The 15,014-nt window shown below is 53.7% G+C and overlaps 2 protein-coding genes across 3 annotated transcripts in view; both read left to right on the forward strand.

Moving 5' to 3' along the window:
• Nucleotides 1-412: 412 nt before the first annotated feature.
• On the forward strand, nucleotides 413-4,444 carry TPPP3 (tubulin polymerization promoting protein family member 3). 2 transcript variants are annotated; one of them, XM_075765904.1, is made up of 4 exons: nucleotides 413-536; nucleotides 1,817-2,008; nucleotides 3,140-3,293; nucleotides 3,504-4,444. In XM_075765904.1, exons 2-4 carry the CDS (start codon nucleotides 1,821-1,823, stop codon nucleotides 3,690-3,692), a joined length of 531 nt encoding a protein of 176 aa, XP_075622019.1. In that variant the 5' UTR covers nucleotides 413-536; nucleotides 1,817-1,820; the 3' UTR covers nucleotides 3,693-4,444. The 2 variants fall into 2 exon arrangements, with proteins under 2 accessions (XP_075622019.1, XP_010308570.2); XM_010310268.2 differs by lacking the exon at nucleotides 413-536 and having other exon boundaries at nucleotides 1,527-2,008.
• The window catches only part of FHOD1 (formin homology 2 domain containing 1), a 164,144-nt gene continuing 149,744 nt past the window's right edge, over nucleotides 615-15,014 (forward strand). The window contains exon 1 of the mRNA XM_075765900.1: nucleotides 615-620. The gene's annotated coding sequence lies outside the window, so the exon portion shown is untranslated. The remainder of the gene's footprint in view (nucleotides 621-15,014) is intronic.

The following is a 15,014-nucleotide window of genomic DNA, read 5'->3' on the forward strand; positions in this document are numbered from 1 at the left end:
GCGCCGGGCACGCCGGGACGGTTGGCATTCATCCCCACAGCCTGGGACGTGGCCTTTGGTTCGCGGTGGCACCCACTGAGAGGGGCCGGTTCCTCTCTGGAGGGGCACGCTGGCTGGCCGGTGCAGGGGACAGGGCTGCGGGGCAGAGCACCGGGGGGCGGCCAGCGGGGACCCTGCGGTGGCAGGGTGCTGGAGGGGCCTCGGGGGGTGGAGGAAGACCTTGTGGGGTGATGGGGGGGGGTGTCTCCTGGGGTGATGGAGGGACTTCGCGGGGTGATGAAGGGGGTCTCCTGGGGTGATGGAGGGGCTTCGCGGGGTGGTGGAGGGCGTCCCAGAGGTGGGCCCTGACGGCTGCCCGGGCTCCCTCTCCCCGCCCCGAGGGCGCTCCCCGGCCGTGCCGCGGCCCGGGGGAGGCGGGAGGGGGCGGCCCGGAGCCCCGTGCGGGCGCGGCCCGCGGCCCCTCCCGTCGCCATGGCGGCGCCTTAAACAGGCGGCGGCGGCCGCCCCCCCCCCGCCTCAGAGCGCGGCGCCGGGAGGTGAGTGACGGAGCGAGAGCGGCCGCCGAGGCCGGGACACCCCCCCCCCCCCTTCCACCCCCGCCTCGGGGTGCGGCGGCAGCGGGACCCCCCCGGACCCCCCGGACCCCCGGCTGCGGCCGCTGCTCGTCCCGGGGCTGGTGCGCGGGGTGCGGGGGGGGACGGACACGGACACGGACACGCGGCACCGAGCGGCTGCGCGGGGCGGGGGGGCAGCTGCTGCCCCGGCACCCCCCAGCCGCCGCCGGCGACCCCCGGGCGGGGAGGGTCCCGGCTCCGTGCTGCGGGAGCGGGCGGGGCCCGGGGCGGCGGGTGCCCCGCGGGAAGCCGGGGACAGGCGGGGACCAGCGGCTGCCCCGCCCCGCCGCTCCTCCCTAGCGACGGTTGCCAGGCAACGCCGCTCCTCCCTAGCGACGGTCGCCAGGCAGCGCGAAGGCCGGTGGTGCAGCAGCCGAGCCCGCTGCTCCTTCGTGCCCCCTGTCCGGCTCTCGCCAAGGCCCCTGGGGTCCCAGCCCGGCCCTCCCCGCCCTGCCCGGGCACCGGGCGAGGCACCCGCTCTGCACCTCGGGGTGCACCCGGGTACCGCTGCGCCCGGTCCTGGCTGAGACGCTGTGGGCGCTCAGCATGTGGCGAGGGATGCTGCGCCGGCAGGGCGAGGCTGGCGAGGCGACAGCAGGCGGGGAACTGGGATGGGGCAGCGGCCGCCGCGCTGTGCGGGGACGCAGAGGCCCGTCGGTGACTTGGCACCCCAGTGCCGCTGGCTGCGGGGCACCGTGTTTGGCCCCGCGCTGGGGGGCAGGTCGCAGAGCTGGGGTGCTGCCAGCTCCGGGCAGGGGATGCGGCCGTTGGCAGAGCCAGCGGGCAGGGGAGAGGTGGGGCTGGAGGCAGGCAGTAATGCCGTTTCTCATGATCGGAGAGCAGGAGGAAGGCGGCCGCATTGCGTCATTCCGGGAGAGTGCTCCCGAGGGGACGGGCTGATGCGCTCACTCCTCGCCAGCCCCTGGAGCCGACAGCCTCGCTGCTGACAGCTCTCAGTTGGAACCTCCATCCCCCAAGACACGTCTCGGCTGTTGGCCTCAGGCTTGTCAGAGGCTGCCGCCAGCCCTCACCCCACGCGTGCAGGCTCTGCCAACGCCCCGCTCCTGCCGCGGTCCCTTCGCCCTCGCCAGCCCTCCTCCTCCTGCCCTCGCGGACCTGAGAGCAGAGCAGCTGAGCTCTGCCGGTGCTGCCAGCCAGAGCCTGGGCAGTAACGGGCCCCTCTGCCCCACCCCGTCCTGCAGCCCCATGGCCGGGAACGCTGAGATGGCATCCCTGGAAGAGAGCTTCCGCAAATTCGCCATCTACGGCGACACCAAGGCCACGGGGCAAGAAATGAATGGGAAGAACTGGGCCAAGCTGTGCAAAGACTGCAAAGTCACCGACGGCAAAAGCGTCACCAGCACCGACGTGGACATTGTCTTCTCCAAGGTGAAGTAAGTGACTCAGTTTTTCAGGGCCTCCAGCCGCTCGGAGGTTGGGGAGATGCTCTTGCGGTGTGGGCAGGGAGGTGGTGCCTGGGTGTGGTGGTCCCCAGGGAGGTGTGGTACCCCAGCTGCATGCCCAGGCCATCCATGGACCCTCCGTCATGGAGCAGCGGGTGCTGTCCTGCAACGTCCTGCCTTCAGGGAGTTTGTGCGGCTGCTTTTGCAAGACCTAATAATAAATGAATCCAAATTCATTGGGGCGGAAGGCTCATTTTGGTGCAGAGGCTGTGGCCCTGCTCCTGCCCCCAGGCATCGGGGTGGGCAGGGCCGGTTCTGCCAGGTTCCCATCGAACAAGAAGGTGCCGCAGGGAGCAGAGGAGGGTGCTCAGGGGTGTCCTGTGAGACGTGGCACAGCCCATCCCTGGGCCTGGCCAGCCCACACCTCAGCTTGGCGAGGACTCTGGTCTTTGCTCCTCAGAGGTCACAGGGGCAGCTGAAGGCACCTGGGGCTGCTTTCAGGGTTCCCGAGGACATGGTGACACCCAATGCTCTGCACCAGGGTGCAGGATGGGTGGAGAACCTGCTCCGTCTGCACCCTCTGTCCGGGCATCCCCGTGTTCCCTGCTGGGGCCAGGAGGGTCTGAGCACCGGCAGGTTTGGGGTGCGTAAGAGGGTGGGTTGCTGTGCTGCCCCAGAGATGAGAACCCGGCGCTCCTGGGGGAGACGCTCTGTGCACGTCCTTCCAAATCTGACCAGAGAAGGACTGCTGCCTGCCAGAGGGCAGAGGGTGCTGGGTATCCCATTCCCACGCAGGCTGGGAGCACTGGGAATAGATGCGTGTCCCCTCCTGCCACCAGCACCCAAATCCCAGGGCACTTCCACACAGGAGCGAGTTTTTGGCACCAGGGACTTTAACAGCATGTGGCTGAAAAGCTTCTGGAGCTCAAGACCGGCTGTGCCCAGCCCAACCCATCCAGCTGCGATTGCCCTGGTCGTCACCGCGTTTTGGAGTGGGCGAGGGGCCCGAGGCCGGTGGAGGAGAAAGCCGGGGTCTCCCCGATGGAGCTCAGCCCTCTGCAGCCCCATTTGGAGGCGCAACCTGAAGACGTGCTTACAGCAGCCTGGGTTTTGTGCTTGCAGAGGGAAGACAGCCCGTGTCATCAACTACGAGGAGTTCAAGAAGGCGCTGGAGGAGCTGGCCCCCAAGAGATTTAAGGACAAGAGCAAAGAGGAGGCGTACGAAGCCATCTGCCAGCTGGTGGCAGGGAAGGAGCCCATTAACGTGGGCGTCACAGTGAGTGCAGAGCCCCTCGGCCGCTGGGAGCAGGAGGGATGGTCGGGAGGGGAGGATGGAGCTCTGCCTGCAGCGCAAATGCTTTCCGGGGGCTGGGGATTGCAGGGGGGCACGGCAGGGTCCTCCGTGCGTGTCAGGAGCTTGCATGGGGCAAGGCATGAAGGGGATGGGGCACGTTCTTGACTCCCGTGTCCCATCTCCCCATCACAGAAAGCCAAGACAGTGGGGGCCGTGGAGAGGCTGACAGACACCTCCAAGTACACGGGCTCCCACAAGGAACGCTTCGATGAGAGCGGCAAGGGCAAGGGCAAGAGCGGGCGGGAGAACATCGTGGACACCAGCGGCTACGTCAGTGCCTACAAGAACGCAGGCACCTATGACGCCAAAGTGAAAAAGTAGGGATGGGTGCCCGTGGCACCCACCGCCCCGGTCCCTGCGCATCGGCCGTGGGGCCGGCGCTCACGTCAGCCTTGGGACATGCCCCGTGCGACGTGGGGCCCGGGAGGCTGCGCTGGGGCCAGCCCGAGGCTGGCGGGATGTCGGCCACCCAGCGCTGATGTGATTGGGAAGTCGCCGGGCTGCGTGCTCTGCCCCAGCGCTCGCTCTGTGCCCCCCTGTGCTGTGACCCCCCCAGCCTCTCCTGTCCCCCGTCCCGTGCTGTCACCCCCAGCCCCTCGCCGCCAGCAGCACCCGCCGTACTAACAGCACTGCTCCTCAGGGCTGCCCTGCCCCGCTGGCACCCAGACCTTCCCTACCTCAGCCCCGGCTTTCGGGGCACCCTCCCTGCCAGTCCCAGCCTGTCTTCCCTGCAGCCCTTCCGGGGACCTGCCTTAACCCCACACCATTTACACCACTGCCGCCTTCTTCCTTCCCCACCGGTGCCTGCCTGTGTGGTGCCCTGGCCACGAAGCTGCCCGGCTTTGCCACTTGCCCGGCACCCCAGGAGGCTCCAACCCTGCGGTGCCGTTAGTGCCGGTGCTGCCGGGATGCTCCCAGCCTGGCCCCAGGAGACCTTGGTGTTGCCTGGCCGTTGGCAAAGGTCTCTGACCTGAAACCCCGTGGCTTCTCGCTGCCTTCGTGAAGCCCAAACCAAAGGATGCTGCAGATCCGCGCTGTAACCCGGCTCTGCAATAAAACCCCGTCCGCACTGACGTCCCTGGTCTGGTTGTGTTCGGCGGGACCGAGCAGTGAGAGCCCCTTTCCCCGCTCGCTCACCTGGGCGGTGGGAGCCTCGACTGGCCGTGCCACCCCAGGGCAGCCGTGCCGTGGGCTCGGCCCTGGCTGCCGGCATTTTTGGCAGCTCCTGGCTGGCCCCGAGTTGCCTGAGCAACTGCAAGCACACAAACACGAGCGCCTGGCTCCCGCTCCTGCTCTGTTTGCAACCAAACACACGAGCTCCTGGTAACGATCCCTGGGAACCGGACGGCGGCTCCAGGATGGGGTGGCTGCTGCTGTGGGTGCACGAGGCTGGGTGCAGGTCGGGCAGAGCCTGCTGCAGTGCTGCCTGGGTGGCAGTGCCAGGCTTTCCAGCTAGATACCCACCTCTGCGGTCATCTGTTTGGAGCTGGGCTCCCTAAATAACCCACCGGGATTATTTCGCAGGTGCCTCAGCCGTGGCTCTGGCACTGCCCACGCCGTGAGGGATGTGCTGGGGGCACGCATGTGGCTTGGGTGGGCTTGCTCCCTGCCGTCGCACAGCCCTGCACTGTCTGCGAGCAGGTTCGCCTTCATCTGCTTTTTAAAACACAGGAGGAGGAAGAGGTTGTCGTCTTCTGGGCTGGTTTCAGCCTCACCCTCAGTGAGGGTCCACCAGTAAGTGTCTACCAGTAGTGGGCTGGGGGTGAGGGCTGGGGGGATATTAGCCCTTCTTTGAGCAGGTCAGAGTAAGTTCATGGCTGTCCATACCCCAAAATGTTCTTTCTTGAGATCTGATGTTCCTCCTTTGAAAAACTGCTGCTGGGGGGGAGGCGGGGGCTGGGGTGGGTAGGATTTAACCCTTTGCTGACTCCATTGCCTGGCTGCAAAAATGAGGTGCAAAATTCCCAGGGCAAGGCTGCCCTTGCGGGCCGTGGAGGTGCCGCCCACAGCCCTGTCCTTGTGCAGGCTTGGAGACTTTGCGAAAGAAGAACATGTTGTGAAGAGGTGAGCGGGCCAGGTCCCATGGGCTTCATCCTCTGCCTGTGCGTGGCACTGGTCAGGACCTGGTGGTGGAGCAGAGGGGGGGGTACCTGCATCAGGACAGCTCTGAAGGGGAGCTGTGGGTGCTGACGTGGTTTTGATACTGGGAAATCAAGCCCAGGGAAGGGATTTCTCCCTGGTTTTAAGCTCATGTGTGCAAGAGCAGCAGCTCTGGCATCCCCGTGTCCAGCCATGGAGCACAGCATTTGGGAGCAGCAGTCGTTCCTCCCCCAGCTGCTCACCCCACCTCTGCCTCTGAGGCTGGGGACCTCAGCAGCTCAGCTGTCCTCCTAGCAGCTGCTGAACGCCCACGGTTTGTGAGCCAGCAAGGAGGACAGATGGGTCCTCACTTGGAGTTACCCCTGTAAGTTCATCTAGAAGCAAAGGGAGCTGAGCTGCCGCTGCTCAGCTTACACGGGACTTTCCTTTCTGACCTTCTCCTTGTTCCCAAGGAGGCATCTCCAGCATGTGCTGTTCCCTACATGGGGATGGGGCTGGGTGGTGGGGGTAGCAATGGCCAGAGCACCCTGGCCAGGCTGGTTGGTGTTGCCTAGGCTGATATCTGGGTCCTGCCAAACCAGCCCCAGGAGAAATAGTGCTGGCAAAGACCCAACAGGGTCTAACGGCTGCAAAGTGCCTGAGATCAACCTGAGAAGAAGTCAGTCTTCCCCTGGAGTGATGGGAACAGCTTCCTGGGAACCAGAAGACATTGGTTTGGGTCTTCAGAAAAAAATGGAAAACTTTCTACATGTCAGTGTAGTGATCTCCTGGGGAGCTGTGTACGTGTGTACAAGGCTCGCCCTGTTCATCCATGCAGGAGGGTGTGAAGGCCCTTTAGAAAAAGGCATCCGAAGTACCGTGGCTGTGACCTGCTTTACAGATACACCGCACAGCCCCTGTGCGTGGTTGAAGCCAGGTGGAGCTGTGGCCTCACGGGGAGGTAAGTGCAAGGAATCTGGCCTTTAAACATTGGTCTTCATGACTGATGCGGACAGGAAAGCGGAGGTCCCCACGATGGCTGGCAGTGGAGCAGAGGACGGATGAGGAGAGGCCAAGTTGGGGTGCCGAGCCCTCAAGAAGACCATAACCTGAAGGAACTTCCACGGAACCAGCAGCTCCGGCTGTTTTCCCAGTGAAGCTTGAAGCGGTGCCACAGGCTGCTGAGACAGCAGAGACCTTAAAATATTAGTTGCAGAACGACTTTCTGTGATGAAAAGTGACACAGCCCAAACAAAAGGGCTTGCAGCCATTTCCCCTGCGCTAATGAATTTGCTCTGGCTGAGCGTTAGCTCTCAGTTTGGCTCCGCACCAGCCCAAGAAAGACATCTTGCAGCCAGCATGTAGTTCCCTCACAGTGGAGGAGCCAGCGGGCGGAAGGTGTCTCAGCCAGTATTTATGTTGTTTGCATTGATCCAAGCCCCAGACGTGAAGGTTGTTTGGTTTTTTTTTTCTCCTTCCCACTTGTTTCTTCCCCCTGGCCGCTCTCCAGCCCCGCTCCCGCAGTGGAGGGGCACGGCAGACCTCGCCCCCACCCCTGCCACCACAAACACTCACCTGCTCCACCAGTTTGGACAAACCCAGACCCTCCTACAGGCTGATGTCCCAGACATGCAGCCCAGAAGGCTCAGCTGAGCAGCTATGATGAATTTAGCCGTAAAATGTGCTCTCTGCCCCCAAGGTCACTTCCCTAGAGAGTTTCTAAAATCATCCGAGGTCGTGTCTGATGAGCTTCACACTTTGACAGCAAGTTGTGTGCCTGGGACAAGAGATCTGGCTCCTCTGAGAGGTCACTTTTCTCTGGGATGATTGGTTTGACCAGAGATGCTGATGAGGACATAGATTCATTCCTAGAAGAGCGAGACAGCGGATGCCAACGAGCCCAGCAAGGGCTTACCCATTCTGTCCCTGTGCAGGAGCACCAGGAAGAGCTCATAGATGTAGCTGTTCCAAAAAAAATGCATCCCTCCACGGAGTACGTTGTGCTGGTACAGGGCAGATCCTTGGTCTCGGGCCAGGCAAAACAGCTTCCCTGCTGAGCCGTACCTGCGCTGCTTTCCTCAGTACTTTTCCATTTCACTGTTAGTCTGATGGACAACGCTTTCCAAAATCCACAGACTAGGCTATAAATCATGTTCAGACAAGATTCAGAGAGCACCTCGTATCCCGGTGGGTCAGGTGCTTTCTCAGAGGTGTACATCTAAACCCAGGACTAAAGTCAAATCCTTGCAGTCAGCACCCCGCGATATCGGTTTGACCATGGATGTTACATGCAATATTTCATTGCCAGCACTGTGCTGGAATATTGATTCGGTACCATTTTAGAGGGAATTCAATTAACTAAATTACCATCTTGCCAGCCTGGCATGGTTTCAGATAAAATGTGATTACACAGGAGTCATCCCAGCTTTTTGTTAATATAATAACTGCGGCAGAAGTATAAGACACGGGGGAAGATAGAAGCAGGAAGATGCTGAGTAATAAAAAAGAAAATCAAGGATTAGCTTCACTGGCTTTAAATACAGCATGAGATTGCATACAAGCCAAACTGAACACAATCCATATTTAACATCTGGGTTTTTTCCCTGTACAGAGGACAATCGCACGATTGCACTGAACTGCAGCACTGACCAGAGCCGTGTGCTGATGGTACCGATTCAGTTCTTCCTAGCGGGGGGTGATGTCTCATGGCTGGTGCATTTCTCAGCTGGAAGAGGGGGTTTGTGAACACCACAGCTGCTCTCTTTAGTCAACTGCTGCAGCAGGATGGTTTGTGGGCAATAAAGATCTCAGCAAGATTGTTGCAGAGAAAAAAATTTAAATGGTGAGCATGCATTCAGGAGAGTGAACCTGTTATAAAGATTTTTCTATTTATTCAAAATCACATCGTAAAATGTTTGTACTTACAGCTCTGTTTGCAGCTTAGAGCTCTGTATTTCAGGATGACTACAGCTATGATTCACTGTAAGATTTCACGCATAGCTGGCTTACGATGGTTAATAACTGATAGAAACCATTCAAAGAGATTGAGAGCATGTGCTAAGACAGCTGAAAGCACGTCAGCGGAGTGCTACGATTGCAAAAGGCAAACCTCCTCTCTCTCAGTTTGACCTGAGATACTTTTTTCTAAAAAAAGCAGTTTCATCATACCCAGAATATTCCTGACTTTCCGCTCACCGAACTGGCATTTTCATATCTTGGCTTGAAAGTCCGTAACCAGTTCCAGCCTCCTGCAGCCTACGATGTGTGCTAATGATCACCAAAATAGCTCGCTCGTGTGTCAAAGCCCCAAATTCATCCCTTTGCCACCCGTGCAGGGGTATAACAAGAAGCATAGATGACTTGGGCTGGAGGAGTTCTACTGGGACACAGGTACCAACCTCCTGCCACGACAGGCAAGCTGTGTGCCCTACCTGTGACCAGCCCATACCTCCAGGAGCCCTGGTCTCCTGAAGTCTGGTAAGTTGTTTCACTTTCAGTCTTAGAAATTCCACCTGGGAACTCAGACGGTGATTCTTCCTAAACAACTCATCTGAAGGAAACACAGGGAGAAGGCTGAGCTTACAAGTACTGCTGTACTGAGCATCCTTCTAACAGGCAGGGCTGTTCTGAGAGACAAAAGGGGGCTGTGGGAGGTTATGCTCAGCAAAAAAAATCTCCAGAGCAGCCTGCGATGGGTGGTGGAACACTCTTTGTCACCCAAAGTCTTTAAAGCTCAGGGCTGTAGGAGTGGCTGAAAACCCATCCCGCAGTTCAGGGCCACCTTCCTGACCCTGCAGCACCCAGGGCACAGAGCCGTGCGGCCTCTGCTCTGGGGTAGGACAGAGGAGATGCTCAAACCTCCTCAGCCACCAAACCTGTGAGGTTCTCTCAGATAAGGAGGGAACTGGGGTTGGTTAGCCTGGAGAAGAGGAGGCTGAGGGGAGACCTGATGGCTCTCTGCAACTACCTCAAAGGAGGCTGTAGTCAGGTGGGGGTTGGTCTCTTCTCCTGAGTAGCTAGCGAAAGGACGAGAGGAAATGGTCTCAGGTTGCGTCAGGGGAGGTTTAGATTCGATATTAGGAAAAATTTCTTCACTGAAAGAGTGGTGAGGCATGGGAACAGGCTGCCCAGAGAGGTGGTGGAGTCACCATCCCTGGAGGTGTTCAAAAAATGTATAGACGTGGCACTTGGGGACATGGTTTAGTAGACATGGTGGTGTTGGGTCAATGGTTGGACATGATGATCTTAGCAGTCTTTTCCAACCTTAAAGGTTCTATGATTCTAACATAGCACCTGTAACCATTTATACTGGCCATTGAAGTGTGCCAGACCAACGGAGATGAAGGTTTGGACCGCTGTCAGTTTGCCTGAGGGCTAGGACAGACCGAAAATACCTGATAATCACATTCAGCTTGTAGAAAAGGTTGTTTTGGTCCTTCAGCACTCCAGGTATCCATCCTATGATATTCCTGGATCCTTGTTACCCTACAGTAATCTTGTTCTTGCTGTACAGTGAATCCAAACTCCTGGAAGAGGCACGTATGGCATAGCTGGCACTGGCGTAATGTGTATGGTTGCATTGCGTCAGTTCGTGGGAACCTTATAAAGCCACAACAACCACCCTTTACTTGATGCCCAGGAGGTTATAAAGGAATCCATCCAATTTGTATGTAGGTGTGTGATTTCTTGCCATGCAATAACTAGAAGCAGCAGCCTGATCCATCTCCTGTAATGTGGAAGCCGATACACGGCTCTCCTCCAGCCCTTCACCATGAGACAAGAGAAAGAAAAGAAAAGAAAAGAAAAGAAAAGAAAAGAAAAGAAAAGAAAAGAAAAGAAAAGAAAAGAAAAGAAAAGAAAAGAAAAGAAAAGAAAAGAAAAGAAAAGAAAAGAAAAGAAAAGAAAAGAAAAGAAAAGAAAAGAAAAGAAAAGAAAAGAAAAGAAAAGAAAAGAAAAGAAAAGAAAAGAAAAGAAAAAAGAAAAGAAAAGAAAAGAAAAGAAAAGAAAAGAAAAGAAAAGAAAAGAAAAAAGAAAAGAAAAATGGTTAAGTCCCCAGGAGCCTTTCCAGCGATGCTGGAGAGCCCTCTGAAGAGTGATAAATGACAGTGAGTGTAATGTGGTGTGAGTTTAAGCAAATCCTTCTGTCACTGCTTTGAAGTATTTGTTTGAAACATATCTTCTAAAGAAAAAAAAAGACATTTTCAAAGCACTCCCAGGTAGGTGTGCAAAAAATAGCCTAAACAAACAGTAATATCTGAAACACAAAAAGTATTCAGGCATTTTGGCAGGGAGCTTTTAGGTGATGTCAGAAAACAAATCTAAACAGAAATGTTTCTATGGATTTTTTTTTTTTTTTTTGGAAACCTAATTGGAAGCAGATTTTAGCTTTGAATTTAAACATTTCCCTGCAGCATCTGCAATGCTATCCCTACGTTATACATTTTAGTCTCGAGGAGTACAAGTATGGGGCTGTTGAGCAGAGGAGGGAAGAAACCAGCACCGTCCTGCTCACATTACTGCCACAGGTTTAGCCAGTGGTCTTGGGCAAGTTGTGCAACCTGAATCTCCTGGGGATTTTACTCTGTAGACTTCAAGATAAATTATGAAATCGAGAGACTGCTATCTACTGATCTCCGCCTTTCTGCCCTCATAAATCCCGCATTTCTTCCTCCAGTGAGACAGAGCTCTGAGAAGAGTGAGGAGCTCAGGGTGGGTTAACTTCACAACTGGATGAGCTTGGGCACTTCTCTAGGTGGACCGTGTCGGGGAGGGTATCTCACTGAGCCCAGGCATCTCATTTCCAGACTAAGATCCACCGAGAAAAAGATGTCCAGATTTCCACTGGATCAAGAGTCTGATCTGCCGTGTGGCACCCTACAGCCATGTTGTGTTACATCCAACCTGAGGAAGGGAGCAGGAGCAGAGCTGGAGGCAACATAGGGACCAGGAACAGTGGCAGCCTGCAGTGCAATCATATCGAGTAAAAGTCAAAACCACAGCCCAAACGCATGTGCAACATCTGGGAAACGCAGAAATTTGAACAACTATGGCACTTGATGGCCCTGAAGATCATCCAGAGGATGATAAGTGTTGCTAGAAGTTTTGCTGTGGAGTTGATGGACCCGCATCTTTCCAGGGTTGGACATGAGACAAAATCGGTATGAACATGACGGCAGAGGCAGGCGAGGAGTGTTTGCTGTTTGCTTCTTCTCCTGGGACCCGGGAGAGGCCAGCTGGCAGCTGAACAGCTCCTCTGTGCAGCGAATTGTAATATGAAAATATGAAATGCTGGATATCGATAAAACTCACAGCATGGGTCCAAAGACAGGACCCATCTGACAGCAAAGCTTTTGAACTGTCAATGGGTTGATGCTGTACAGGCTGGAGAGGACCACGGTGACCATCCATTTGTTTATACAGTATTTATTTATCAATTGTGTAATAAATAAATCTCCCAGGAGAGGACAGCACAAAAAATGGCAACTCCAAAAACCTTAACACAAAAACGTGCCTCAGTAGCAGCCTCCAAATTGCTCTCTGGGAAGATTATTAATAAAGCAATTAAATAAAGTTGTCTTCATGCCAGCTGAGACATAAAGTAATAACTTTATTACTATATAACTATATATATATATAATTACTATATAACTATTAACAGAGCTGATAATGGGTGAACCTAAATGAATGTTAAAGACATATAATCCCATCAGTGAGGTGTGACACAGTCCCAGAATGCAGTTGTTATTTTACACATCTAATATATAAATTATTTTTATATATATATATAATTTATATATTAACATGTGGAGTTAGCCTGCATTCATATCGATGTGTTTTTTTAATGCTGACCTTGTCCCCTGAGAAAGTTTAAAAATATTGATGACCACTCCTGTATCTTTATCTAAAGCCCTCCTTAAATTATATTTAAAAAAAAACCCCAAACAACCTAAAAATCCTGCATGCTAACAATGATTAGTCAAGTAATGAGCTGTCATATTCCAGATTTCTTTGCCTTTATTTATTCCCTGGGTCTTGCTTCTCACCTGTTTCCTATTTTATCTAAGAGAAATGACAGAAACAGCATCTGATTAATAAAGTCTGTCACGTTACCATTGTGTTAATTGACTTCTAAGATAAATTGTGGCCCTTCCTCTGGGGCTTTGAGGGGCTTGGTCCTTGCAGTAGGATGGTCCCTTCCCTTGTAGGGATTCTCTTTTGGGAGTTCCTGGGGCTGTCATGGAGGTCAGAAAGCCCTCAGTGCAGGTGAAATAGGCACTGAAGTACCTCACGGTGAAGGATTTTAAAACTCTCCACAGCGCTGTCAGCTTTGTATTAAAAAAGCAGCAGTATGTTGTTCTTAACTAAAACACTGAATTTAAATTGAGCGTGCACCAGGTGTGTAAACAACTTTGGGTGCTATGCTTTCACTGACTGGCATAAAATTGAGTATCTTTATTCCTGAATTGCTTCTGAAACTGGAATTTACTTGGTTTTTTGGTTTTGTTTGTTTTAAAAAGAGCCCTGAAGCTTACTTTAGTCGCTGCAGGTCCAGGCACGTGGTCGCCCAGCCCAGCACCCTGGATGGGAAGATGAGTCAAAACCGTCTATGCTTGACCATACATTCACTTCATGGCATCAACTTGCAAAGTCAAGCACGATGAGAAGGCATAATCCCCTTTTACTTTCTGTCATGCCCATAGGACCAGCTTGCAAAGCCATAAGCTTTGGAGGATGCCTAAGTTATAAAGCCACCAGAAACAACAGTGATGATCGAATTGCTATTTTCACCAATAGCAGTAGAAATGAAAAGCTAAACTGAGGTGCAGCTCTCTTAAGATCCCTTCTTTGTATTTCAGAGTTGTCAGTGTTAAATTTTGTGTTTGGTTGTCTCATTTTCTGGGTTAAACAACACGTTATCCCTTTGGTGGTGGCTGCTGCTTCTGCAGAGCTGAGGCACCTCAGAGAGACACAGCAATAACCGATCCTGGCACATATTTTAACTAATCTTCATAGATGTAACTTGTGTTTGATCAGAGACCACTGAAACAGTAAAAAAAAAAAAAGAAATCCCTTTGGTGTTGGTGGGGGTTTTTTGGTGGGTGTTATTGTGATTTGTAGTACAAGTGGTACTCGAGTTCTTTGAGTAAATACTCTTAGTGATGGTGCACGCTGGTATCTTACTGTAAGTCGTTCAGTAGTGGTGACTACAGGATTAGCACCATTCTTTTGTTGACTTGCTGGCTCAATTAATCTATGGTGGGAAGTTTATGAAGCTTAAGCTGTGAGTACTGGAACTGGGAGGAATTCACCTTCTCCAGCCTCAACCACCATGGTGGACGTCTGGACCCTGCAAACAAATGCAGCTTAACAGGGCTCCTGTCATCCACCACCCTGTTTTTGTTTATCCCACGGCCATGTCACCCTCATCACACCCAAGGGTCCCCCCGGGCCACTTGCCCGTTGCCTAGCAACGCCGCCATGAACTGTGGCCTAGGCCGCCATGTTAGGATCAGCACGGGGCCTGTGGCCTGCTGAGGTGAGGCAGAAGGGAAGGGGTCTCCCCTCATGGACACTCTCCAGGCTTCCCTGGGGAGCAGGCATCCATTGTGGGCTGCCTGGAAGAAGCTGCCCTCTTCCCCCCAGGGAAGCCTGTGTTTCACAACCCTCCTCATAAAAATTGCAACAACCCCCCCCCCCCCCCGAACTATAGCAACCCTCCCCAAAATGTATCATGTCTTGCTATTTTAATTTATATCAGGCCAAGGACTGATGTGATGGATAGGCACAAGACATGGCTGGGAGCAGGGGATGAGAGAAGGCCGCTTTTGCACAGCAGTGGGCATTGATGCCCATAAAATGTCAGCCTGAGCTGTGTGAATTGCTTTAAACATGTCTGGAAGTTGTTTTCTTGGAGCAGTGGTACCGATGAGTGGGTTTTGGTGGTGCTGGGTGTCTTCCCTCTGTCCCTCAAAATTGGAAATGAGCCTTAGAAATATCAAGATTTTAGTACCCTGTCGCTTTTCTTTTAAAAATGTTAATCTTTCTTGCTTGAACAGGTTGCAATTCAAATATTTAATTTATTTGAAATTGCTGGGTAGTATCAGTGTTAAGAAGTTGATGATGAGAATATCTGTGAAAAAGTCTTGGCTAAGCATACTTTGATGGCAGTGTAATTGTGGTTCTCCATCATTAGTTTTGATAATGAGCTCTCTCGAAAAGCTACTAAGTTCAATTCTTACATTGATAAAGAGTGGAGATTTTTTCCATCCTTTCCCAGATTTCCTTTTGACTCCCTTTTCTGTAGCCACTTGTATGAGAAATAGCCTAAAAACATTCCAGACATCAGATATCATCTTCCACCACATTTTTTTTTTTCTGCTGCAAGAATAGTGCTCTCCATTGTCAATACAAACTCTGTCTCCTTGGCTTTGGAGGCTAGCTGCTATGGCAAAGGCAGGCAGACTTTTTGTGTTTTCAGGCTTGAATTGACTTGTCTGTCCATTTTAGTAGGCCACACACTAAGCCACATCTCAGTGCTATGCAATAACATGAAAAGAAAAATTG

This window comes from Balearica regulorum, chromosome 13 (assembly GCF_011004875.1).
Source record: "Balearica regulorum gibbericeps isolate bBalReg1 chromosome 13, bBalReg1.pri, whole genome shotgun sequence".
Lineage (NCBI taxonomy): Eukaryota > Metazoa > Chordata > Aves > Gruiformes > Gruidae > Balearica > Balearica regulorum.